The sequence below is a fragment of the Trifolium pratense genome, linkage group LG1, assembly GCF_020283565.1.
Source record: "Trifolium pratense cultivar HEN17-A07 linkage group LG1, ARS_RC_1.1, whole genome shotgun sequence".
NCBI classification, from domain to species: Eukaryota; Viridiplantae; Streptophyta; class Magnoliopsida; order Fabales; family Fabaceae; genus Trifolium; species Trifolium pratense.
This window is the reverse complement of record NC_060059.1, coordinates 7,660,140-7,685,683: the sequence shown is the minus strand read 5'-3', so window position 1 is coordinate 7,685,683 and position 25,544 is coordinate 7,660,140. Positions and strand designations below refer to the sequence as shown.

The following is a 25,544-nucleotide window of genomic DNA, read 5'->3' as shown; positions in this document are numbered from 1 at the left end:
CTCTTCAAAGCAAATATCTTAATATCATGTCACTAAGACAATAGTATAAGAGAAAATGAGAAAGTCATATACAAGTTTAATATTTCAAGTGATGCATCTTGTAGCAAATAATTAAAGCCAATATATATAACATGGCATCCCTCATCCTTGATCACACTGGACAGTGTGGAACTTTTTCAAATATTTCAATTTCAACCAACTCCAACAACTTAATGTGACTATTGATCAACTTACAAAGCTTGGACACATTGAAAATTATAGAGTAACGATGCACATCATATGTTGTTTAAAGTCAAACATCACTCCATTCGACTCAAACTCAATTCAATTCAAACAACTTGATTCAGATCGTTAGCTCGAATCACATAATTTAAATGTCAATTTTTAAAATCTTTGACCTTTTAAATTAATAATTTAATGGTCAACACATAAAAATGATCCCATTTTACACAATCAACAACAAAATATAATATAATCAACATTGTAACATAACAATCTAGTAATCACATACAGCTTCAACTAACAATTACAACAGATAGAACTAGTAAACAACACCCATTTTAATAGCAAACATTAATAATAATAATAATAATATTAGTCAGGAAATTTCCAACACAATAGCAAACAGGCCCAACATAGTTTCTATAGAATAAACAACCATAATAATATATTAATATTTCTTTGGCACACAACCATAATAATATTAGTTCAACAATATTATTTTCCTTCCCAATAGATCAAAGAAAATAAATCCAACAAAATAAAGTATGAATATATTGATATTCATTACATTCAACGTGCTTGTTGTACAAATGATCATAGGACTAATAAAATATTATTTTAAAAAAATTGAAGTATTCCATATGTGTTTGTATGTGTAAATAATTGAGTTAGCTCATGAATCAAATGATTTAAATAATATATAGCTCAGATTAAACTCATTTAAATTAACAAATTTAACTCTTCATCTTTTAGTAAAACTCCATTTTAATATAATAATAAAACTTCAAATTCATATATTTTCATTTTTTTTACTCACATTGTTAACATGTTAAGTGTTCTTAATAAATTATAAATCTATACAAAATAAAATAAAATCTCAGATAAATTACTAAAGTTGATTAAAAAAAAACTTTTATATATTAAATTTTATATTCTAAAATAATAAAATTAATAATAAAACTTTCAAAGAAAAGAAAATTAGTTTCTTAAATGATGACTTAAACTTTTTTGATATAAAATAGTAGTTTAAAGTTAATTGTCATCTCAAAAATATTTATTTATTTATTTAAAAAAGTATTATTTAAGCTTTTTCAAGGTAATTGTAATTTACTCAAATTATTATAATTTCATCATTGTAAACAAAACCAAATTAGAACCTTTTGTTCAATTAAGTTTCAGAAGATCATAAATGAGAAAGATAATATTCTCGGAACAGATGCGTGATCAATAAGAAAAAAACTTGATGATATACAAATTGGCATCTTCTGCTTCGCAAATAAAAAGGGTTACTTACTTAAGAGATGATACTGATGCATGCTAATGCTACAAATAATGTTTACGTATCCCGTTGGTAACATTATTTGGAACAAATTTTGCAATGTGTGGGTTACATCTTCAACACACCAATTTATCCTTTCCTTATTTGCTAATTGGGATAAAATAATGGGAATATTATATGCCTATATTAGAGTATTATTATGAGAGAATAGCCAACCTAGAGAGAATCAAAGTATTATTATGAGCAATGGCCACATCTTTAAAAAGTCTATTTTATTACCAATAATGAATTAGTTTGAGTAGCAAGAAATTTAAACCTTTTACTAAAACAACAAAATCACATAGCATAAGAAATGTTAGGATAGTAAAGAAAAAAAAGTCAAAGATTACATAAATGACACCAAACTAAAACAAACAAGGTAACAACAGCCTCGTGTTTTATACGGTCAAAATTACATGCAGTCATCATGTATGATAAATCTAAACGTCTGATTAAGATCGAACGATCCAAACTTAAAACAATCATAAAGTCCGTTTAAATCTTGTTTTAATTTGGAAGGTTTGATCATGGTCGGACTCGGACGACCAAATATGTCATGACTACATGCAATCCGGATCCCAGAAACATCTAAGAAGTTGAATGCTCCACCGCTAGTAATCATAAGAGAAATCTTTTACGTTGATCCTGATTTCCATAAACCACATGATTACGATGCTTCTTAATTGATCACATGCATGCTAGCCAAATGAAATGAAATCCTTTACTTGCTTTCCATATCCTATATATAGAACCGCGCGCATGACAAAAACAACGCACAACTGATTGCCTAACGTAACGAAGCTCTCTGTAATCTCCGACGACGATGGCGAAGGAAGATTTAAGTGTTCTGACTATTGCATTCAGTTCGTTGGGAGCTCTCATGCTTCCTATCTTTCTTTTCACCTTCTTAATCGAAGGTTTCCCCTTTCGCAAACAAATTCTCAATCCGTAATATCTCTCTCTCTCTCTCTCTCTCTCTCTCTCTCTCAATGTTGAATGAACGTCAACTACATGCATGATCAAAACATGTTTTTATTTCATCTGACTTTTATTTGACTCAGGTGGATGATAGCAACTTTGACTGAATTCTATATCAATGCTATCATTTTTAGTGTAAGTCAACTAACTATTATTTTAGATGAACTTCATTTCAGAAATCATGTCACTCTTTTCTTTTTAATAATTATGATCAAAAGATGTAAAGAAAGAGGAAACTAATTATTAATGTTTGTCTATCAGGTTTGGGTTGCTTACAAGTAAGCAAATTGGATCACCTCAATTATATGGGTTATGTTACTTATATGCTTTGGAAGGTACTTTTATGTATTTTTTTTTCTTTTCGCTGTTAGCGATGACTAAAAAAATAAAGAACTAAAATGTTACCTGAAATTAAGGTAAGGGACTATATTAGTGTAATTTTGCCTATTTTTTTCAATATATATTATCAAACCTCAAAACATTCATTCCTGCTATTAAAGCTCAAATTGATTTTGACCATTTCTTTGTGGTATTTTTGTTATTGTTTCAGCATTGCTACATGTGCTTATATTGTTGTGCAAATTTTGAAGTTAACACCATCTCAAGAATCTTCAGATCATATGTATTATATCATGTTGCGGTATGTATACAGAAATACAACAGTAGAGTAAAGTTCTCTCTACATTTCGCATTGGTAGAGAATCCAATTTCATGGTCTTGTTTTCTGTATGATTTTTCTGTATTGATTTTCATCATCAATTCTAATTGATGTTTTTTTTTTTTTACCTAGGAATGGCACAGAACTAAAAACAAAGTATTCTTTTGTTGTGACTCTAAGAATATTTTTCAGCATTTTGGGTGCTGTCATGATTGGAACCTTAGTATACACTCTTGTCACTGATGGTTCTCCTTTCCGTAAAGAGCTTTCGACTCTGTAAGTGCTTCATATTTTTGTTATTATTCTTGATGGTGTTATGCTGTCAACATAAGGAAGATCCTAAATGATCAATTATTCACCTAGGCTAAAGCATGTATTTTCTATCTCTCATTCGAGTATATATTTGCATTTTTCTCATGCTCGTGCGAGTAAGTTTCTTCTAGTTGTTTATCTTTTAACTGAAATATCATAAGCTCCAAAATGTTTGCAGGTGGATGTTAGCAACACTGGCTGGCTTTTACATCAATGTTTTAGCTCTAATAGTATGTCTCTTTTTCATCTTAGCAGCTCTAAATTATGTAAAACATAAACTTATTTCATTAGCTCGGAGCATTAATATTCAACAAGGCGGCACTTAAAACTGTTTTCTTTTGTACAAAAATAGATGTTAATGTTAATTAAGACACCTCTGTAACATATGATGAATTTGAATAAGGAGTTATTCGCTCAATTGATCCGAGAAGATTCAATTCAAGGAATAGTGCCATTTCACTGTTAATAGTCATATAACGAAAGTCAAGATATTTGTGTTGAATATGAATGTGAAAATTTTAATTTCAATACACTTATTTTTTGTTTCAATGTAAGTATCCTAACTACAATTCATTTTTAATACCAGGTATGGGTTTCCTACAAAGAATCTAGTTGCATTTGTATGGTTTTTTGGACAATTCTACTGATATGTTTTGGCAGGTTAGTGTTAGTCCACACTATTTTATGTTTCCTTACTTTTTGACAATATTTTGACCTCGTATGCTATTGGTAAAAAAAATTGTGGCTGACGGTAGTTAACTTTTCAGCATCGCTACTTGCGCCTATGTTGTATGGCAGCTGTTCCAGATATCTTGTTCTGATCCTGCTTACTTTATTTTAGTGAAACATAATCACAGGCAAGTACATATGTCATTTGTTTGTTTCGATTTTTGGACATTTATATCTGAGATTGAAATAAGCATGAAGCAAGTTTAGGATGGCAGAATCGCTTACTTAACTGTTAGGTTAGTGTTCTGTTATCAAAGTTCCAACCTTTACTTGTAGTACAAGTAACCTTTATCTATCTTTTAATATAAGGGGCTTTCTGTTGATGCTACATATCAACCTTGTTAATGTACAAATGGCGTGTAACATTCATGTGGTTTGCTTTTACAAACTCTAACAATCTCTTTGCTACTTGCAGGCCCGGTCTAACAGATGTGTAGGCCTAAAATGAATTATAAAGTCCGGCTCTTTTTAACTGGTTTTATTCGAATCATTGGCATTACACAGTGGTTTGTTCTCTGGTTCTAAGATCGATTCCTACTTCAATTATGCTGATAGAGGCCTTAGATCATGTCCTGGGTGCCTCGGTAAGTACCTAGCTCCGATTAAATAACACTGACAAAGGCTTTGGACTTGCACAATAAAAAAGGACAGAGGCTTTGGACAAGATGTTTAGTGCTTTGGTAATACTGTGTAATGTGAAAGTATATAGTATATATACACAATGATGACAAGTAATAGTATATCTGTCAAAAAATATATAATGAAAGTGAAGATCGTTTAGTGGATCAAGCAAATCAGAATATACAAACAAAAGCATCAAACCGCCAACCGCCCAACGGTTAATGGTTAATCCGCAAACTATTACAAAAATATTAAAAAATCAATTTTTGCAAAAAATAAACTAAAATATTGATAGATTAAAAGCTAAAAAAACTATATTGTTAATAATTTTATGTTATGACATATAAATTGTAAGTAATAAATAAAACTAAATAAAGTTTGTGACATTTTTGTGTTGTCTATGTGAGTAAAAATAGGAGTGCGTTGTTGTTGTTTTTTATAATTAGGGTTTAGACCAAGTTTATTTATTTATTTTTTTGAGAAAGTTGGATTTGGACATGATGATTTCTCTTTAGGCGCCCAACGTATTTTTTATATCCCAAAAAATCCAATTTTGCCCTTGATAAAAACTTCGGTTCGCAAAAATCGAAGTTTTTTCTAGTTCAAATTCAGGAAAATTTCGGTTAACAAAAATCAAATTTTGTTTTCAAGGCAAAAAAAATTCAGTTCGTAGAAACCGAAGTTTTTATTGAAGGGCAAAAAAATAAAATCCAAGGGAAAAAGAACCATGAAGAACCTAAAGAGAACTCATCTTTGGACATAGATCAATATTATAATTTATAAGTGGTAATTAATTATATAAAAAAAAGAATAAGACGGGTCACGGGCCGGTCCACAGATTTAACCCACATAACCCACACTTTAAACAGGTTGACCCGCGAACTTTGTCCCCTATACCCGACTCTAATAAAGATAAAGATGACCATTTCTATCTCTAAATCTACCTTTTATACTTAGGTTTTCACTTAGATGTACAATTTCAAATCTATCCTTCAATTCCAAGTGGGCTTGCTTGTCATACTCCTTCCCTAATGGGTAGGGATGGCAACGGGCGCCCACGGGTGCGGGTTTGACATTTACCAAACCCACACCCGAAATCATCACCCAAACCCAAACCCAAAGACTGTTCGGGTGGCAAAACAACACCCACGCCCACACCCATTGGGTTCGGGTTTTTTCCACCGAAACCCAAACCCGCAACACATTTGAAAATAATTTGCAAATTTAAGAAATTAAATTCCAACATAGACTTTGAATTAAATTACAACTAAAATTAAGGTCTTCCAAGGAAATTCAAACATAGACTTTCAAGAAATTACAACATAGACTTTCAAGAAATTAAATTACAACTAAAATTTAAGGTCTTTCAAGGAAATTGAGGGAGACTATGAGGGTAATTAGGTAATTATAAAATGTTTCGGGTGGGTGTATCGGTTTCGGGTGTGGGTTTGACTGATACCAAACCCACACCCATATTTTCGGGTGTCACCCAAACCCAAACCCAGTCAAATCGGGTTTCGCCCGTTGACTTGGATTTGGGTTCGGGTGGGTCTATCGGATTTGGGTTTTTTTGCCATCCCTACTAATGGGTCAAACTCCCACAAGTAACCCCAAATAACCAAAGTCATAATTAAAGCATCTAGGGTTACACGTCTAAGCATGCCACATAATTAAATCAAAATAAAATAATAAATAAATAACTAATAAACAAATAAATAACAAAAATACAAAATCAAAGTGTTACACGTGACATCATTCAAGTATTGGTTGGAAGGCTCCACAAACAGGTTGGGTGAAATTAAATTCAGATTGCTCGTGTAGAGAGGATGGCAGGAGCGGATATGATGTTGTTATTTGAGGGAGTGATGGAGAATGGCTTGAAAGCTTTGTGAAATATGTGGGCTGGATGCCTATATGGCTGCTGAACTTTAAGGATTTTATGAAGGATTGTCATTAGCTCATAATTTGGGTTTTAATGTGGTTGAAGTTAACATTGATTCGAATGTTATTGTGGACACATTAAATAGTAATAAGATTGGTATTGGAAGTTCTTTGAATACTGATATATGTTTCTTTGAGTCTTATCCCTCTCAGATTTATCATTTGTTTGATGCTGATGTATTGTGTGTAATTGTTCATCGTGTAGTTTCGTTGTAGCTTCTCCTCTATGGGCAGTTGCCCTCTTTTGTAATAAAAACAAGGCTTAATTAGTCTTTTGGTCCCTTAAAGATATTTTAGGTTTCATAATGGTCCCTTAAAGAAAAAAATGTCAGGATTGGTCCCTTAAAGACACATTTGTTTCTCAATTGGTCCTTTCCGTCAATTTTTTACAAAAAAATATTAGTTTTAGTAGACTGAATTATGGATGTCATTAAGTGTAAGTGTTCCACCAAAAATCTTATTATTTTTTTAAATTTTAACCATTGAAATTTTTTGTTATATTTGGAGTTAAAATTTAACGGAAATTACCAATATGACAAAAATATATGTCTTTAATGGACCAATCCAGACCTTTTTTTCTTTAAGGGACCATTGTAAAACCTAAAATATCTTTAAGAGACCATAATCAAGTCTAAAAACAAATGATTTCACTATCATATTTAATTTATCGTTGACAGTCTTCTTAAAGTGCATTAAATGCACCATCTCTTCAAACTCTATTTGTTCTTATCCTATGAAAAGATTCTCTCATGTCAAATGAGAGTCCAGATTAATCTTGACCCTTTATTTACTAGGTTAGAGAAAGAAGGAGATACAAATTTGAATTAAAAAATTGGATTGAAGCTTGAGATCTTACACTTGAGAAAAAATGAGAAAAGAAAACCGAAGAGAATTCCCGCCCTTCTTATCCTATAGAATAAAATAGTTATAAAAATGTAACAAAACAAATAAAGAGGGTGACACTTATTTGTTTTTGGTGTTTTTCTACTCTTTAAGTGTGCTAATGAGGCAAACACAATACATGTAATTAAAAGCAATGTTGACCGGTTCAAGGTTCAATTGGTCGGACCGAGTTTAACCGGGGTCGAACTGTTTTTAATTAAATATATATATTTTAATTAATATATGAATAATTGCTCAATATTTCATAATTTCACACATTAAAAAGATAAAATATCACAAGTCAAAATAAAATAAAATTTATAATTCAAACCAAATTAAAAATTATATAATAAACTAAGTTCAATAACACAAAATAGCACCATAACATCAATTGACAACATACTGCCTTCAATAAAAATCAATTGGCAACATACTACCAAAACAAAGTGCCAAGTGAAAAAGCAAAAACTAAATGTTAATCAAGTTCATATATACTAGTGCCATATCATCCATTGCCAAATGCATAGCTAAATGCAACGTAGTGCCAAGTTAAAAACTAAATGTTCATCTAGACATAAAAAGTAAACTAAAAAAAGGAGGTTAAAACGACGTCATTTTGCCCTATTTTAAAAAAAAATTCCGCAGAACTGCCCCCGCCGGTTCGCCGGTTCGTCCCGGTTCGACCCTGGTTCACGCGGTTTTTTGCCGCTCGGTTTCCTATCAGTTTTTTGCTCATAACCGAATCATTTTCATGACCGATTCATGGTCTGATCGGTCCGACCGACCGGTCCGGTTTTGATAACCTTGCTTAAAAGGTCATTTATAATATATATTTTCACGTAAGGAGATAATGATATTTATAATATTTTATAAATATTATAAAGTGATAAAACTATTTGTTACGACTCTATAAGAGACAAAAAGTCAAAAACTGTTTAATTGACGTAAGGAGATAACGATATTTATAATATTTTTTTGAAGCATAATGATATTTATACATCATAAAGTGATAAAGCTATTTGTTACATGTAAAGAGAGAAAACATGTGTGAAATTGTCAAGTTTGTTGTTATGATTGTCTTTCTTTCTGTATTTTTTCTTTCAGCGGACATGGATTATTGTAAGACAATTTTTATCTTTTGAAAATTTTATTCTTTACTTATTACCGAATATATTGTCTCATTTCAATTATATTCTTATCTTCTCTTTTTTCATAACAGCTAAAAAAAATTTTAAATGTAGAAGAGACATTGATTGTCGAAATAACTATTGTAGCATTGGCCGTGAACCAAGGTGTGTGGATCGCGTATGCAGATGTGTTGAAACAATGTTGAATTAGATTATGTTCCCACATACTTCGATATTTGAATAATCTTATATAATCTGTTCTTGTAAGTTGATTGTATTGAAATAAGGCAAAAAAGAGCATCATTTAGATTGTCTTCTTCTCTTTTAATTTTAAAGATATCTCCCTGAACTTTAATTAAGATATCAAGTTTTCTTTCCAGCCCTACCTCCTATCAAAATATATTTTATATTTCTTCTTCAAAAAATATATTTTAGTTGAAAAATAATATATTTATAACTTCTAAGACTACTAGTAAAAGATCCGTGCATTCGCACGAGTCGCATAATATTATGATGTTATTAATTTTGAAGGTTAAATATCTTTTTAATTCTTCTAAATATACTAATTTTTATTTTTAGTCATTATAAAAAATCTTTTATTTTCAGTCATTTTAAAAAATTCTTCGAACTTTAGTCCTTTTAAATTTTAATTCCCTTATTTACAAAAGTCCTAAAATTTTAAAAACTCATAGTATTTTTAAAATATTAATTTTTTTATATGCAAAAATTAATCCTTCAATTATTTGTATCGCACCCGTTCGTTGCGGATTTTATGTACTTATATACGTGGAAACAAATTTATATGTCTTAATATGATAAAATCGATATGATAAAATATTGAAAATTCATGAGTTATTTCAAAATATCAATATTGTCATATTGATGTAGTAATTATATAAAATGTTAGTTTATTTTATGTGCAAAAATTCATAAATTATTTGCATAGCACTCGTTGCAGATTTTATATAATTATATAAGCAGAAATAATATGTTTTGTTTTAATGTGAAACAATTATTGTATAGTCTTTATCTATTTTGCAGCCGAACTCAATTTTATCGTGCCCTATTCTCATGAGAATCAGAAGATTAATACTAAAAAAAATTGATTACTTTTTTTTTTTTTTACTTAAAAACAATAGATCACATTTTTTTTTGGGTACATAATAGATCACTTTTTTTATACCTAATTAAATTGAATTTCTCTTAATATTTTGATCGTATCCATAAAAACTTCATAACATAATCCGAACTTTAAATTACCCAACCTAATTAAATTGAATTTCTCTTAAATGATGACTTAAACTTTTTTGATATAAAATAGTAGTTTAAAGTTAATTGTCATCTCAAAAATATTTAATTTATTTAAAAAAGTATTATTTAAGCTTTTTCAAGGTAATTGTAATTTACTCAAATTATTATAATTTCATCATTGTAAACAAAACCAAATTAGAACCTTTTGTTCAATTAAGTTACAAAAATAAGATTAGGAATTTAGGATTTAGTATACTAATTCAAGTTTCAGAAGATCATAAATGAGAAAGATAATATTCTCGGAACAGATGCGTGATCAATAAGAAAAAAACTTGATGATATACAAATTGGCATCTTCTGTTTCGCAAATAAAAAGGGTTACTTAAGAGATGATACTGATGCATGCTAATGCTACAAATATTGTTTACGTATCCCGTTGGTAACATTATTTGGAACAAATTTTGCAATGTGGGTTACATCTTCAACACACCAATTTATCCTTTCCTTATTTGCTAATTGGGATAAAATAATGGGAATATTATATGCCTATATTAGAGTATTATTATGAGAGAATAGCCAACCTAGAGAGAATCAAAGTATTATTATGAGCAATGGCCACATCTTTAAAAAGTCTATTTTATTACCAATAATGAATTAGTTTGAGTAGCAAGAAATTTAAACCTTTTACTAAAACAACAAAATCACATAGCATAAGAAATGTTAGGATAGTAAAGAAAAAAAAGTCAAAGATTACATAAATGACACCAAACTAAAACAAACAAGGTAACAACAGCCTCGTGTTTTATACGGTCAAAATTACATGCAGTCATCATGTATGATAAATCTAAACGTCTGATTAAGATCGAACGATCCAAACTTAAAACAATCATAAAGTCCGTTTAAATCTTGTTTTAATTTGGAAGGTTTGATCATGGTCGGACTCGGACGACCAAATATGTCATGACTACATGCAATCTGGATCCCAGAAACATCTAAGAAGTTGAATGCTCCACCGCTAGTAATCATAAGAGAAATCTTTTACGTTGATCCTGATTTCCATAAACCACATGATTACGATGCTTCTTAATTGATCACATGCATGCTAGCCAAATGAAATGAAATCCTTTACTTGCTTTCCATATCCTATATATAGAACCGCGCGCATGACAAAAACAACGCACAACTGATTGCCTAACGTAACCAAGCTCTCTGTAATCTCCGACGACGATGGCGAAGGAAGATTTAAGTGTTCTGACTATTGCATTCAGTTCGTTGGGAGCTCTCATGCTTCCTATCTTTCTTTTCACCTTCTTAATCGAAGGTTTCCCCTTTCGCAAACAAATTCTCAATCCGTAATATCTCTCTCTCTCTCTCTCTCTCTCTCAATGTTGAATGAACGTCAACTACATGCATGATCAAAACATGCTTTTATTTCATCTGACTTTTATTTGACTCAGGTGGATGATAGCAACTTTGACTGAATTCTATATCAATGCTATCATTTTTAGTGTAAGTCAACTAACTATTATTTTAGATGAACTTCATTTCAGAAATCATGTCACTCTTTTCTTTTTAATAATTATGATCAAAAGATGTAAAGAAAGAGGAAACTAATTATTAATGTTTGTCTATCAGGTTTGGGTTGCTTACAAGGAAGCAAATTGGATCACCTCAATTATATGGGTTATGTTACTTATATGCTTTGGAAGGTACTTTTATGTATTTTTTTTTCTTTTCGCTGCTAGCGATGACTAAAAAAATAAAGAACTAAAATGTTACCTGAAATTAAGGTAAGGGACTATTAGTGTAATTTTGCCTATTTTTTTCAATATATATTATCAAAACTCAAAACATTCATTCCTGCTATTAAAGCTCAAATTGATTTTGACCATTTCTTTGTGGTATTTTTGTTATTGTTTCAGCATTGCTACATGTGCTTATATTGTTGTGCAAATTTTGAAGTTAACACCATCTCAAGAATCTTCAGATCATATGTATTATATCATGTTGCGGTATGTATACAGAAATACAACAGTAGAGTAAAGTTCTCTCTACATTTGGCATTGTTAGAGAATCCAATTTCATGGTCTTGTTTTCTGTATGATTTTTCTGTATTGATTTTCATCATCAATTCTAATTGATGTTTTTTTTTTTTACCTAGGAATGGCACAGAACTAAAAACAAAGTATTCTTTTGTTCTGACTCTAAGAATATTTTTCAGCATTTTGGGTGCTGTCATGATTGGAACCTTAGTATACACTCTTGTCACTGATGGTTCTCCTTTCCGTAAAGAGCTTTCGACTCTGTAAGTGCTTCATATTTTTGTTATTATTCTTGATGGTGTTATGCTGTCAACATAAGGAAGATCCTAAATGATCAATTATTCACCTAGGCTAAAGCATGTATTTTCTATCTCTCATTCGAGTATATATTTGCATTTTTCTCATGCTCGTGGGAGTAAATTTCTTCTAGTTGTTTATCTTTTAAAGTGAATATGATAAGCTCCAAAATGTTTGCAGGTGGATGTTAGCAACACTGGCTGGCTTTTACATCAATGTTTTAGCTCTAATAGTATGTCTCTATTTTTCATCTTAGCAGCTCTAAATTATGTAAAACATAAACTTATTTCATTAGCTCGGAGCATATTCAAGAAGGCACTTAAAATTGTTTTCTTTTGTACAAAAATAGATCTTAAGACACATCTGTAAGTAAATTCAAGGAATAGTGATTCAGTATAATTCATTTGAATAAGGAGTTATTCGCTCAATTGATCCGAGAAGATTCAATTCAAGGAATAGTGTCATTTCACTGTTAATAGTCGTATAATCAAAGTCAAAATATTTGTGTTGTATATGAATGTGAAAGTTTTAATTTCAATTCACTTATATTTTGTTTCAATGTAAGTATCCTAACTACAATTCAATACCAGGTATGGGTTTCCTACAAAGAATCTAGTTGCATTTGTACGGTCTTTTGGATAGTTCTATTCGTATGTTTTGGCAGGTTAGTCCACATTTATGTTTCCTTACTTTTTGACAATATTTTGACCTCGTATGCTATTGGTAAAAAAAATTGTGGCTGACGGTAGTTAACTTTTCAGCGTCGCTACTTGCGCCTATATGTTGTATGGCAGCTGTTCCAGATATCTTGTTCTGATCCTGCTTACTTTATTTTAGTGAAACATAATCACAGGCAAGTACATATGTCATTTGTTTGTTTTGATTTTTGGACATTTATATCTGAGATTGAAATAAGCATGAAGCAAGTTTAGGATGGCAGAATCGCGTATTTAACTGTTAGGTTAGTGTTCTGTTATCAAAGTTCCAACCTTTACTTGTAGTACAAGTAACCTTTATCTATCTTTTAATATAAGGGGCTTTCTGTTGATGCAACATATCAACCTTGTTAATGTACAAATGGCGTGTAACATTCATGTGGTATGCTTTTACAAACTCTAACAATCTCTTTGCTACTTGCAGGCCCAGTCTAACAGATGTGTAGGCCTAAAATGAATTATAAAGTGCGGCTCTTTTTAACTGGTTTTATAATATATATATATATATATATATATATATATATATATATATATATATATATATATATATATATATATATATATATACCTTTTGGGCAAATATAGTTTCAAATAAATAAGCATCGGTGACCTATGTGAAAACTTACAACACATAGTAATAGACTTCTCTCGATCGCTCCACAATCTTCGTTATATCCATATACTCTTCAAAGTTCAAATCAAATATCTTAATAATATCATAGCACTATAAGACAATGGTATAAGAGAAAATGAGAAAGTCATATAGTGTAGACGTTTATTAAAGTGTTTTTACCAATGCATCTTGTAGCAAATGGTTAACCTGCAGACTATTACAAAAATATTAAAAAATCAATTTTTGCAAAAAATAAACTAAAATATTGATAGATTAAAAGCTAAAAAAACTATATTGTTAATAATTTTATGTCATGACATATAAATTGTAAGTAACAAATAAAACTAAATAAAGTTTGTGACATTTTTGTGTTGTCTATGTGAGTAAAAATAGGAGTGTGTTGTTGTTTTTATAATTAGGGTTAAGACCAAGTTTTTTTTTTTTTTTGAGAAAGTTGGATTTGGACATGATGATTTCTTTTTAGGCTCCCAACGTATCTTTTATACCCAAAAAATCAGATTGGTAGTGCGTTGTGTCGATCTCTTGTTGGAAGAATCCGACGTCTTATTGAGCTTAATTGACAGATGGTGGTACATCATTCTTATCGCAAAAATAATCAGTGTGTAGATGCTTTAGTTAGTATTGGAAGTTCTTTGAATATTGATATATGTTTCTTTGAGTCTTAATATCATTTGTTTGATGCTGATGTATTGTGTGTAATTGTTCATCGTTGTAGCTTCTCCTTTATGGGCAGTTGCCCTATTTTGTAATAAAAACAAGGCTTAATTAGTCTTTTGGTCCCTTAAAAATATTTTAGGTTTCACAATGGTCCTTAAAGAAAAAAAAAAGGTCAGGATTAATCCCTTAAAAACACATCTGTTTCTCAATTGGTCGTTTCCGTCAATTTTTTTATAAAAAATGTTAGTTTTAGTTGACTGAATTGTGGATGTCGTTAAGTGTAAGTGGTCCACCAAAAACCTTATTAATTTTTTAAATTTTAACCATTGAAATTTTTTGTTATATTTGGAGTTAAAATTTAACGGAAATGACCAATATGGCAAAAATATATGTCTTTAAGGACCAATCCGGACATTTTTTTCTTTAAGGGACTAATCCGGACTTTTTTTTTTCTTTAAGGGACCAATCCAGACTTTTTTTTTCTTCAAGGGACCATTGTAAAACCTAAAATATCTTTAAGGGGCCGATAGACTAATTAAGTCTAAAAACAAATGATTTCACTATCATATTTAATTTATGTTGAAAGTCTTCTTAAAGTGCATTAAATGCACCATCTCTTCAAACTCTACTGTTCTTATCCTATGAAAAGATTCTCTCATGTCAAATGAGAGTCCAGATTAATCTTGACCCTTTATTTACTAGGTTAGAGAAAGAAGGAGATACAAATTTGAATTAAAAAATTGGATTGAAGCTTGAGATCTCACACTTGAGAAAAAATGAGAAAAGAAAACCGAAGAGAATTCCCGCCCTTCTTATCCTATAGAATAAAATAGTTATAAAAATATAACAAAACAAATAAAGAGGGTGACACTTATTTGTTTTTGGTGTTTTTCTACTCTTTAAGTGTGCTAATGAGGCAAACACAATACATGTACTTAAAAGCAATGTTGACCGGTTCAAGGTTCAATTGGTCGGACCGAGTTCAACTGGGGTCGAACTATTTTTAATTAAATATATATATTTTAATTAATATATGAATAATTGCTCAATATTTCATAATTTCACACATTAAAAAGATAAAATATCACAAGTCAAAATAAAATAAAATTTATAATTCAAACCAAATTAAAAATTATATAATAAACTAAGTTCAATAACACAAAATAGCACCATAACATCAATTGACAACATACTGCCTTCAAAAAAATCAATTGGCAACATACTACCAAAACAAAGTGCCAAGTGAAAAAGCAAAAACTAAATGTTAATCAAGTTCATATATACTAGTGCCATATCATCCATTGCCAAATGCATAGCTAAATGCAACGTAGTGCCAAGTTAAAAACTAAATGTTTATCTAGACATAAAAAGTAAACTAAAAAAAGGAGGTTAAAACGACGTCATTTTGCCCTGTTTTAAAAAAAAAAATCTGCAGAACCGCCCCCGCCGGTTCGCCGGTTCGTCCCGATTCGACCCTGGTTCACGCGGTTTTTTGCCGGTCGATTTCCTATCAGTTTTTTGCTCATAACCGAATCATTTTCATGACCAGTTCATGGTCTGACCGGTCCGACCGACCGGTCCAGTTTTGATAACCTTGCTTAAAAGGTCATTTATAATATATATTTTCACCTAAGGAGATAATGATATTTATAATATTTTATAAATATTATAAAGTGATAAAACTATTTGTTACAACTCTATAAGAGACAAAAAGTCAAAAACTGTTTAATTGACGTAAGGAGATAACGATATTTATAATATTTTTTTGAAGCATAATGATATTTATACATCATAAAGTGATAAAGCTATTTGTTACATGTAAAGAGAGAAAACATGTGTGAAATTGTCAAGTTTGTTGTTATGATTGTCTTTCTTTTTGTATTTTTTCTTTCAGCGGACATGGATTATTGTAAGACAATTTTTATCTTTTGAAAATTTTATTCTTTACTTATTACCGAATATATTGTCTCATTTCAATTATATTCTTATCTTCTCTTTTTTCATGACAGCTAAAAAAAGTTATAAATGCCGAACAGACATTGATTGTCGAAATCACTATTGTACAAGAGCCGTGAACCAAGGTGTGTGGATCGCTTATGTAGATGTGTTGAACCAATGTTGGATTAAATTATGTTCCCACATACTTCGTTATTTGAATAATCTTATATAATCTGTTCTTGTAAGTTGATTGTATTGAAATAAGGCAAAAGATAGTATCATTTAGATTGTCTTCTTCTCTTTTAATTTTAAAGATGTCTCCCTGAACTTTAATTAAGATATCAAGTTTTCTTTCCAGCCCTACCTCCTATCAAAATATATTTTATATTTCTTCTTCAAAAAATATATTTTATATTTTAGTTGAAAAATAATATATTTATAACTTCTAAGACTACTAGTAAAAGACCCGTGCATTCGCACGAGTCGCATAATATTATGATGTTATTAATTTTGAAGGTTAAATATCTTTTTAATTCTTCTAAATATACTAATTTTTATTTTTAGTCATTATAAAAAATCTTTTATTTTCAGTCATTTTAAAAAATTCTTCGAACTTTAGTCCTTTTAAATTTTAATTCCCTTATTTACAAAAGTCCTAAAATTTTAAAAAGTCATAGTATTTTTAAAATATTAATTTTTTTATATGCAAAAAATAATCCTTCAATTATTTGTATCGCGCCCGTTCATTGCGGATTTTATGTACTTATATACGTGGAAACAAATTTATATGTCTTAATATGATAAAATCGATATGATAAAATATTGAAAATTCATAAGTATTTTCAAAATACCATTATTGTCATATTGATGTAGTAATTATGTAAAATGTTAGTTTATTTTATGTGCAAAAATTCATAAATTATTTGCATAGCACTCGTTGCAGATTTTATATAATTATATAAGCAGAAATAATATGTTTTGTTTTAATGTGAAACAATTATTGTATAGTTTTTATCTATTTTGCATCCGAACTCAATTTTATCGTGCCCTATTCTCATGAGAATCAGAAGATTAATACTAAAAATAATTGATTACTTTTTTTTTTTTACTTAAAAACAATAGATCACTTTTTTTTTGGGTACATAATAGATCACTTTTTTTATACCTAATTAAATTGAATTTCTCTTAATATTTTGATCGTATCCATAAAAACTTCATAACATAATCCGAACTTTAAATTACCCAACCTCATTCATCAAAATGGGTTTTACTAATAATCTCCCGTGTCTATCACTTCATTTAATAGACAATAAAGAAATTTGTGGGATCAATAAACTTTAATATAAAAATTAAACTGAGAAAAATTAATAAATAGACAATAATACTACATTTTTATTTAAAAATGTTTTTGTACAAAAGAGCATTCTAGAATGCATAGAGTAACATTTGGTAAGAGCAACATTTGGTTTCCAACATGTTTCGTGAGAATATGAAATGAATTAGTTGCAAAATAAAAAAAAACTTTTATGCCATAAATGTTGTGAGCTGTTATTATTGAGTTTGAGTTTGCTTTATTTAGTAGTCATTCATTTGTTGTTCATTTATGAGAAAGAGATACATACAAATGAAGATTAGTGTGACCCAATATAGGTCTCATTAATTTTCACTTGTGTCTATCTCTCTTATAAATGAACAACAAATAAATATGTAATAAATGAAGCAAACTCAAACTCGTTATTAGGATCACATTAAATAACATCAAATCCGTTTTTATAAAACCAAAACTACAAATGATTGTAGCCCACAAAGTATTAGAATAAATTCTAACATATTTATCTTTCACAAATAAAAATTAAAATACCAAATGTTAGTTGGTTCAGTGCTGATTGACGTTAGACTTGGTAGGGTAGACCACGGTTCGATCCCTCACAACTGGATTTGGGAGGGGACTGGAACCACTTGATTCCAAAACTCGCCCCTAACTCTGGACTACTAGAGCCTCATTCCCCTAGGAACCAGAGGGTGAAAAAAAAAATTAAATAGATAAATGACTTAATTAGAGTTTTTGGTCACCTTATTTTCGCTCATTCATGAAATTATTTATCCCCCTTAATTTAAAATTGGCTTAATTGTAGTTTTGGTTCCCTTATTTTCACCACTTTGCAATTGTAAGAATTTTTCATAAAGTTATTTTAAAACACATTGTATCACCATATTTTAGACAAAATATGTGTTAGGGTGACCAAAACTGTCGAATTTTAAAATAAAAGGACTAAAACTGCAAAATGGTTAAAACAGGGGGACAAAAATTACAATTAAGCCTTTAAAATTACCCAATTTTTATCCCTCTATTAATTTTTTAGACTTAAAAATAATGATTTAGTATATTTTAAATTATATGACATACAATGTGATGATGTAGGGGTGTACATGAGTTGAGCAAATCTGGTCGATCCGGTCAAAAACCCACCCAACCCAACCCAAAAAAGTGGGTTGGGTCGGGCAAGTGGGTGGATATTGATTTCAAAAATGAAAAACCCATTAAAAAAATCGGGTTTCGGGTAAAACCGGACCCAACCCAAAAAACCCACTAACCCACTAGTGCTATGTTTCTTGAAATTTTTTTATGAAAATACTAAAGATTTTTTCATTTGATTATTAAATATTTTTTATATTGAAAATGAGTTATACTATTTTTTACGAAAATAAAAAAGATTGAATAATTTTTATAAACAAATATGATAACTTTTCGCATTATTTTTTAAAAATTTAAAAAAATTGAATAATTTTCATAAACAAATATAGTGATTCATGGTTTAGTCATTTGATATTAAAAAAAGCAAAAAAATCATTTGGATAACACGCTATCCAACCCGTAAATTAGTAGATTTACACAAAAAAATGGGTGATTATTTTTTATAGTGAAAAAAAGTTACCCTATTTTTCAAAAAGATACATTGATTGAGTTATTTTTTATGAGAAAATATGATGATTCAATATTTAGATATTTAATAAAAAAAATAGAAAAATAATTTGGGTAACCCACAACCCAACCCAATCCAACCCGGAAATTAGTGGATTTACCCAACCCGACCCAATGTTATAACGGGTGGTTATTTTACTAAACCCAACTCGGAGTACCATATGTGGTTTGGGTTTTGGTTTTGGCCAAACCCAACCCAATCCGGCCCACGTACACCCCTTATGTTACCAAAAAAAGGAGAAAAAATTAATCCACCTACATTTCATTAATTAAATTATAAAAGTGAATAATTGTTTAAATTGAAACCAGAGTTTTTAATAAGGTCATTTGGGTTGACTTATTTTTTAATTTATGCGAAATAACTTATACAAATAAATAAATTTTATTTATTATCATAAGTTTCTCAAGTTAGTTTATAAAAAAATATCTTATAAAGTTACAATTTTTAAAAATGAAAACTTATGCGATTGAGGATATACTCACCAACCTCTTATTCCTATTCTTTTTATGGACATGAACCATTAATATAATAATTTTTTTACATAAGAAAAAAAATACAAAAATCTACTACCTTAAGAACCCAAAACTTAGTAATCTTAAAAGGTGAATACTCCAGTACACATATTACGTGGATATGTATCGGTACTAGGGTTGAGAACAGGCCAGGCCAGGCCAGGCCTTGACAGGCCTGAGCCTGGCCTACGATTTTTTTTCAGGCCTAAGCCTGGCATGTGGCCTATCAAATGATATCTTTTTTGGCCTGGCCTGAGCCTTTTAAAAGCCTGGCCTGGCCTTGTAGCCTGTTTAAAAGCCTGTGTTACATTAAAACTTCTCTATATAGTTTTTTTAAATAGGCTAAACAGGCCTTAAAAAGTTGACATTTAAATTTTTATAATTTCTACAACATTAAGAAAAAGCTAATAATATAATTAACACAATAATTAAAAACTAATCAAATAACAAATACGATTACGAAAAGTCGCAATAATTAAAAGCTAATAATATTTATATAAATAATATTTTTTTTATAAGATATAAATAATAATATTATATAAATAATAATTATTATAAACAGGCCGGCCTATCAGGCTTCGTAGGCCTTTTTAAAAGCCTAAGCCTGGCCTATTTATGTAAACAGGCCGTTTTCAAAGCCTAAGCCTGACATTTTTAATAACCAGGTCAGGCCAGGCCAGGCTTATATAGGCCAGGCCGAAGGCCCCTGTAGGCCGCCTGGCCTATTCCCAACCCTAATCGGTACACAGCTTAGGTGGATGATTGTGGTTAGTCCACAAATAATATTTAATATATAAAAATTAATAAATACTATTTATAAACTAATTACAAACATCCACCCCAGCAAAAGTACCGGTACATATTCACATAAGGTATGTACCATAGAATTCAACATTTTAAATAAAATGAATAAGTAAAAATAGATACTAGATAAAAACGGTAATTAATTAAGCATAAATAAAGCAAACATAATCTCATAAAACAGATGCCACATCATCATTCAGAAAAAGCGACTAATTTGATACGTAAGACATTGCAGTGTTGCAGTGACACGTAAGCAGCTTTGCCATATATAATGTCCAACTCATCATCCCTTACCTTCTTTGCCGCTCCCGCTGTGTTCAATCTTTTCCGAAGCAACCAAAAAGGAAGAAAGATTAAAAAAAAATGAAAAAAAATAGTCTCTTAAATGCTTCAACAAAATTAGGGTTTTCTCATTTCATCCCAACTTTTCATTCTCAGCTGCGCGGCTACTGTTTTCATTCCGTTGCGTGTCTCACTCACTCTGAGTCCAAATTTGATAATGGCAGCTATGATTTCTTCAACTATGGCTCAGTCTGGAACTTTTGTAGCTCCGGCGACAGCAGTATTGACCACTGGAAGCCAATTTGTGAATGCATCACTTTATGTGGGTGATCTGGAAGGGAGTGTGACTGAGGGACAACTTTTTGATCTGTTCAGCCAAGTTGCTCAGGTTGTCTCAGTTAGGGTTTGTAGGGATCAGACCAGACCATCGTCTCTCGGTTACGCATATGTCAACTTCAAAAATGCTCAAGATGGTTTGTTTGATCTTTTTATTGACACTTGATATTTGTTAATTGTTATTGTTAGTTATCATCAATTTTATATGTATTGATTTACCTTTATATGATTCATTAGATGATTCTGAAATTCATGATTTGTACCGAATATGAATCCATAATGAACAATTATAATTGATCAAAGATGATGCCATCCTTGTTTATAGTTGTATGTATTAATTAATGTTGAGATATATAACAGATCCATTTTCATGCATTCATTTAAACAGTATATTAATATTGGGGGTAATAGATTGCTCATTGTAAGATTGTATATTACTCAGATTCTATTGTATGATTGTGTATTACTTAGATTCTGTATTGGTTCTCATGGAAGAAGTAGAAATTCTCTGATTGATCATGGACACCGTGTAAAATTTGTCTGCATATTTCTTCTACTGAGCTTTGATATATTCTCATTTTACATTCATGACAATTTATATTTTAAACCACTATGGATGGACTATTGTGTGAGAGGTTTGGGTTGTTATTTCTTTAATGATTTGCATTGTTGATTATGTCGTTGTTTCTTTGATTTTTCAGCGGCCAGTGCGAAGGAACTTCTGAACTTCACTCCTCTGAATGGAAAACCCATTCGTATTATGTTTTCTCAACGAGATCCAAGTGTTCGGAAAAGTGGATCTGGCAATGTGTTCATTAAGAACCTGGACAAATTGATTGATCACAGGACACTGCACACCATTTTTGCTGTCTTTGGCTCTATACTTTCTTGTAAAGTGGCTCTTGACGGCAATGGTCAATCAAAAGGGTATGGTTTCGTTCAATTCGAAAATGAACAATCTGCCGAGAACGCCATCAAAGAGTTGAATGGCATGTTGCTAAATGATAAACAAGTATATGTTGGATTTTTCATTTCCTACCAGGAAAGGGCTAGGCTCAATCAATCACCCAAATTTACTAATGTGTATATTAAAAATCTTTCTGAAACACTAGTAAGTGATGAAGACTTGAAGAAGCTATTTAGCCCTTTTGGCACAATAACCAGTGCAAGAGTCATGAAAGATACAAATGGCAAATCCAGATGCTTTGGATTTGTAAATTTTCAGAGTCCAGATTCTGCTGCTGCTGCAGTTGAGAACTTAAACAGAACTACTATGAATGACAAAGTTTTATATGTGGGTCTAGCTCAAAGCAAAGAAGAAAGAGAGCGTGAGCTGAAGGCTAAACTAGAGCAGGAAAGAATTACAAGACATGAGAAATTACAGAGGTCTAATCTGTACTTTAAAAATCTCGAAGATGGTTTTTGTGAGGAAAAGTTGAAGGAGCTATTTTGTAAGTTTGGAACTATAACGTCTTGCAAGGTATGTTAAAATGATTCTTATTGTATGTCAATCTTGATCTATTTATTGTTAATGAACAAAAGCAGTTGTGTCTTGTTTGAGTGTAAATTATATATACATCCAATTGACCTTTTTTACTGTTGGTTTTATCGTTATTATTTGAATTAATGAAATTTTGCACTGCACTTATTAGGTGATGTTGGATTCTCGTGGTCATAGTACGGGTTCTGGTTTCGTGGCATTTTCAACTCCAGAGGAAGCTGATAAAGCGGTACGTATTCAAAGAGGCTTGGCTAAGCTACATGTTTCATTTTCATAATGGATGCTTAAGTTTTCTATTGTCTTTTGTCCAGATGAATGAAATGAATGGTAAGTTCGTTGGAAGAAAGCCTTTGTTTGTTTCTGTGGCTCAGCGCAAAGAAGAGAGGAAGGCCCAGTTGCAGGTGATGCTCTTCTTTAATATCATTGTTCATATATGATTTTAATACTTCATTATTAAGTAGCTGACTAGCTGTAACTTATTAAATGGATTTGCTTTGATTGCCTTTGTTGAAATATTCATTTGCGCTTTGTAATTTATATATGTTCTTTTTGTGGAGTATCAATATAGTATATTATATCTATGTGTAAATAATCATTTTGATTCCTAAATGAAATATGTGAGGTGTTTTCATTATAGTCTCTGAATGCCTATCAATTGCAAATACATCCCCAATGTCTCTTTGTACTTTTATTGACTAATTTGACTAACAAGAAATACATTTGAGGACCAAAATTGCTAACAAAATCACATTTGAAGACCAAAATAACTAACTAAAAAGGCTAAAATAGCTATTTACCTTTATATCTAATTTTTTTAAAATGGTCAGTTTTTTTGTGTACGTTATTTGAGTTATGCTATCTTACCTTCCTTTTCGAATCCTCTTGGTAGATAAATGGTCAACATATCACCCCTTTCCCCTAAAAAGCTTCTTTACTTTCAATGGTCTTCATGGTTGTTTGATTGTGTTTAGGAGTTTATTCATAAAATCAATGGGTGGCTTAACAAATTAAAATTCCTGCAGGCTCATTTTGCTGAAATTGCTGCCCCTGGTGGATTCGCACCGCCAGCTGCAGGAATTCATGTATACTATCCAGAGGCATCAAGACTTGCCTCTCAACAGGGTCAAGGCACATATGACTTCATACCATCTCAGCCTGCTGGATTTGCTGGTGGAATGCGGCCTGGCGTTGCTGGGAATTTTGTTATGCCGTATCAACTGCAAAAACAGGGTCAAAATGGGCAAAGGATAGGTGCTCGACGAAATGGAAATCTCAGACACGGGCACCGGAACCAAGTAATTATTCCTTAAATTTAAAGTTTGAGATTTTTATTATGATTTGTGTTATCGCATTAATGAACATTTCTATTGAAAGCAGATGATACATCGTAACTCCAACCAAGGTTTTAGATACACGGCTAACAACCGAAATGGCATGGATTCGTCTGGAGTTTCTCATGGTCTAGCTGGTCCAATGTTGCCTATGACATTTGATGGTTCTGGAGTTACTGCACCTATTGATAATCAGCATCCCGGGTCTACATCACTTGCTTCAGCTTTAGCTGCTGCAACTCCAGAAAATCAGCGCATGGTATGTATAAGTCGTTGTTGGTATTTTTACATGTAGGAACTATGTGTATATTGTTTCCTTAGGGTAAATTGGCATTCTGATATTTGAAAATTTTCTTCTCTTACAATTTTCGACCTTTACTTAAATTATTCAAACATTTCATGTTACTCCTTTTGCTATTTACGATAAGGTCCAGCATAAAATTATTTTGAAAATTTAAATGATAAAATCACATGCATAATTAAAACATGGATCAAACTGAGGTTCATTATGTAACCAAAACTGAGGTTCATTATTAACTAAGGACTAAATTACATTTTAAGCTATATCAATAACATATGCAAATAACTTAATTTGAAGTTACCTTTGTCTCAATTAATTTATAACTCTTATGTGAGAAATGTAATTTTTGGTATGCATTAATTGAAATTAACAGATGTTGGGCGAACAACTTTATCCCCTTGTGGACCGGCTTACCACAAAGGAACTTGCAACAAAGGTGATAGGGATGTTGCTTGAAATGGACCTAGCAGAAGTAATTAATCTCATTGAATGTCCGGATGACCTCAAAATAAAGGTTTCTGAGGCATTGCAGGTCCTTCATGACGCTGCATCGGAATCTAAAGCTGGTGATCAACTTGGTTCGTTGTCATTGAACGAATGAAGTAATTTCACCTGCTGTGGTGTATTATTTTGATTTTATCAGAACCATATTTTCTTTTTGCTGGATAAGTTATTGGTTGGTGGATTAATATGCAGAGATTCGGGACATTTCCATTTGGGAAAAAATTATGATTTTATTTCATTTGAGATTGGTAGTTGATGATGTAGTTCATTAAACCTTTGACAATAATTTTTCTTTAGATCCGAATGACAATTGAGCGTTAGTTGACATCTCGTTTCTCAATTTTTACTGTGATAAATTTTATCTGCCTATGCATGTGTTTTTGGTTTGGGAAAATTGTACCCTGATGGATTAGAGGTATCTCCATTTGATTGAATCGTTTGTTCATGATGTTTTTGCTGCTTTAAGAAATTATTAGTTCTCTACGTATAAAACAGTATAGGCCGTCCGTGTTTAAGAGTATTTTGGAATGGAGGAAGTCTTTCAAGGTCACAAGTTTTTCGGCGCACACGTTATTTAATTATTTTCTCAAATGTGTGCCCAAATATAGAGTCCTAATGATGTTGTCTTGTTTCTGAGTGTTGTGTTTTTGTTAATTTGTTTTGGGT

At 30.9% G+C, this 25,544-nt stretch overlaps 2 protein-coding genes, 2 long non-coding RNA genes and 1 pseudogene across 4 annotated transcripts; all 5 read left to right on the top strand.

The window, feature by feature from the left end:
* Positions 1-2,363: 2,363 nt before the first annotated feature.
* On the top strand, positions 2,364-3,814 carry LOC123913519 (annotated as a pseudogene).
* Positions 3,815-8,620: 4,806 nt separating this feature from the next.
* LOC123903974 lies at positions 8,621-9,095 on the top strand. The gene is made up of 2 exons (XR_006808227.1): positions 8,621-8,780; positions 8,881-9,095. It is a non-coding gene; the product is annotated as an uncharacterized LOC123903974 (long non-coding RNA).
* A 2,171-nt stretch (positions 9,096-11,266) lies between these two features.
* LOC123913512 lies at positions 11,267-13,215 on the top strand. The gene is made up of 8 exons (XM_045964285.1): positions 11,267-11,391; positions 11,497-11,548; positions 11,675-11,748; positions 11,962-12,078; positions 12,201-12,344; positions 12,559-12,610; positions 12,969-13,042; positions 13,140-13,215. Exons 1-8 carry the CDS (start codon positions 11,267-11,269, stop codon positions 13,213-13,215), a joined length of 714 nt encoding a protein of 237 aa, XP_045820241.1.
* Positions 13,216-16,134: 2,919 nt separating this feature from the next.
* LOC123903966 lies at positions 16,135-16,680 on the top strand. The gene is made up of 2 exons (XR_006808226.1): positions 16,135-16,294; positions 16,395-16,680. It is a non-coding gene; the product is annotated as an uncharacterized LOC123903966 (long non-coding RNA).
* A 4,345-nt stretch (positions 16,681-21,025) lies between these two features.
* On the top strand, positions 21,026-25,272 carry LOC123903958 (polyadenylate-binding protein 3-like). The gene is made up of 7 exons (XM_045953649.1): positions 21,026-21,378; positions 21,943-22,721; positions 22,894-22,971; positions 23,054-23,143; positions 23,765-24,037; positions 24,120-24,332; positions 24,748-25,272. Exons 1-7 carry the CDS (start codon positions 21,123-21,125, stop codon positions 24,973-24,975), a joined length of 1,917 nt encoding a protein of 638 aa, XP_045809605.1. The 5' UTR covers positions 21,026-21,122; the 3' UTR covers positions 24,976-25,272.
* Positions 25,273-25,544: the final 272 nt, after the last annotated feature.

Bases quoted from the DNA above. Each gene is read 5' to 3' on its own strand.
- LOC123913512 (XM_045964285.1), top strand. From the start codon at position 11,267: ATGGCGAAGGAAGATTTAAGTGTTCTGACTATTGCATTCAGTTCGTTG. The intron at 11,392-11,496 runs GTAATATCTCTC...TATTTGACTCAG, and splicing joins CGCAAACAAATTCTCAATCC to GTGGATGATAGCAACTTTGA. The intron at 11,749-11,961 runs GTACTTTTATGT...TTATTGTTTCAG, and splicing joins TTACTTATATGCTTTGGAAG to CATTGCTACATGTGCTTATA.
- LOC123903958 (XM_045953649.1), top strand. From the start codon at position 21,123: ATGGCAGCTATGATTTCTTCAACTATGGCTCAGTCTGGAACTTTTGTA. The intron at 22,722-22,893 runs GTATGTTAAAAT...TGCACTTATTAG, and splicing joins GAACTATAACGTCTTGCAAG to GTGATGTTGGATTCTCGTGG. The intron at 24,038-24,119 runs GTAATTATTCCT...TATTGAAAGCAG, and splicing joins GACACGGGCACCGGAACCAA to ATGATACATCGTAACTCCAA.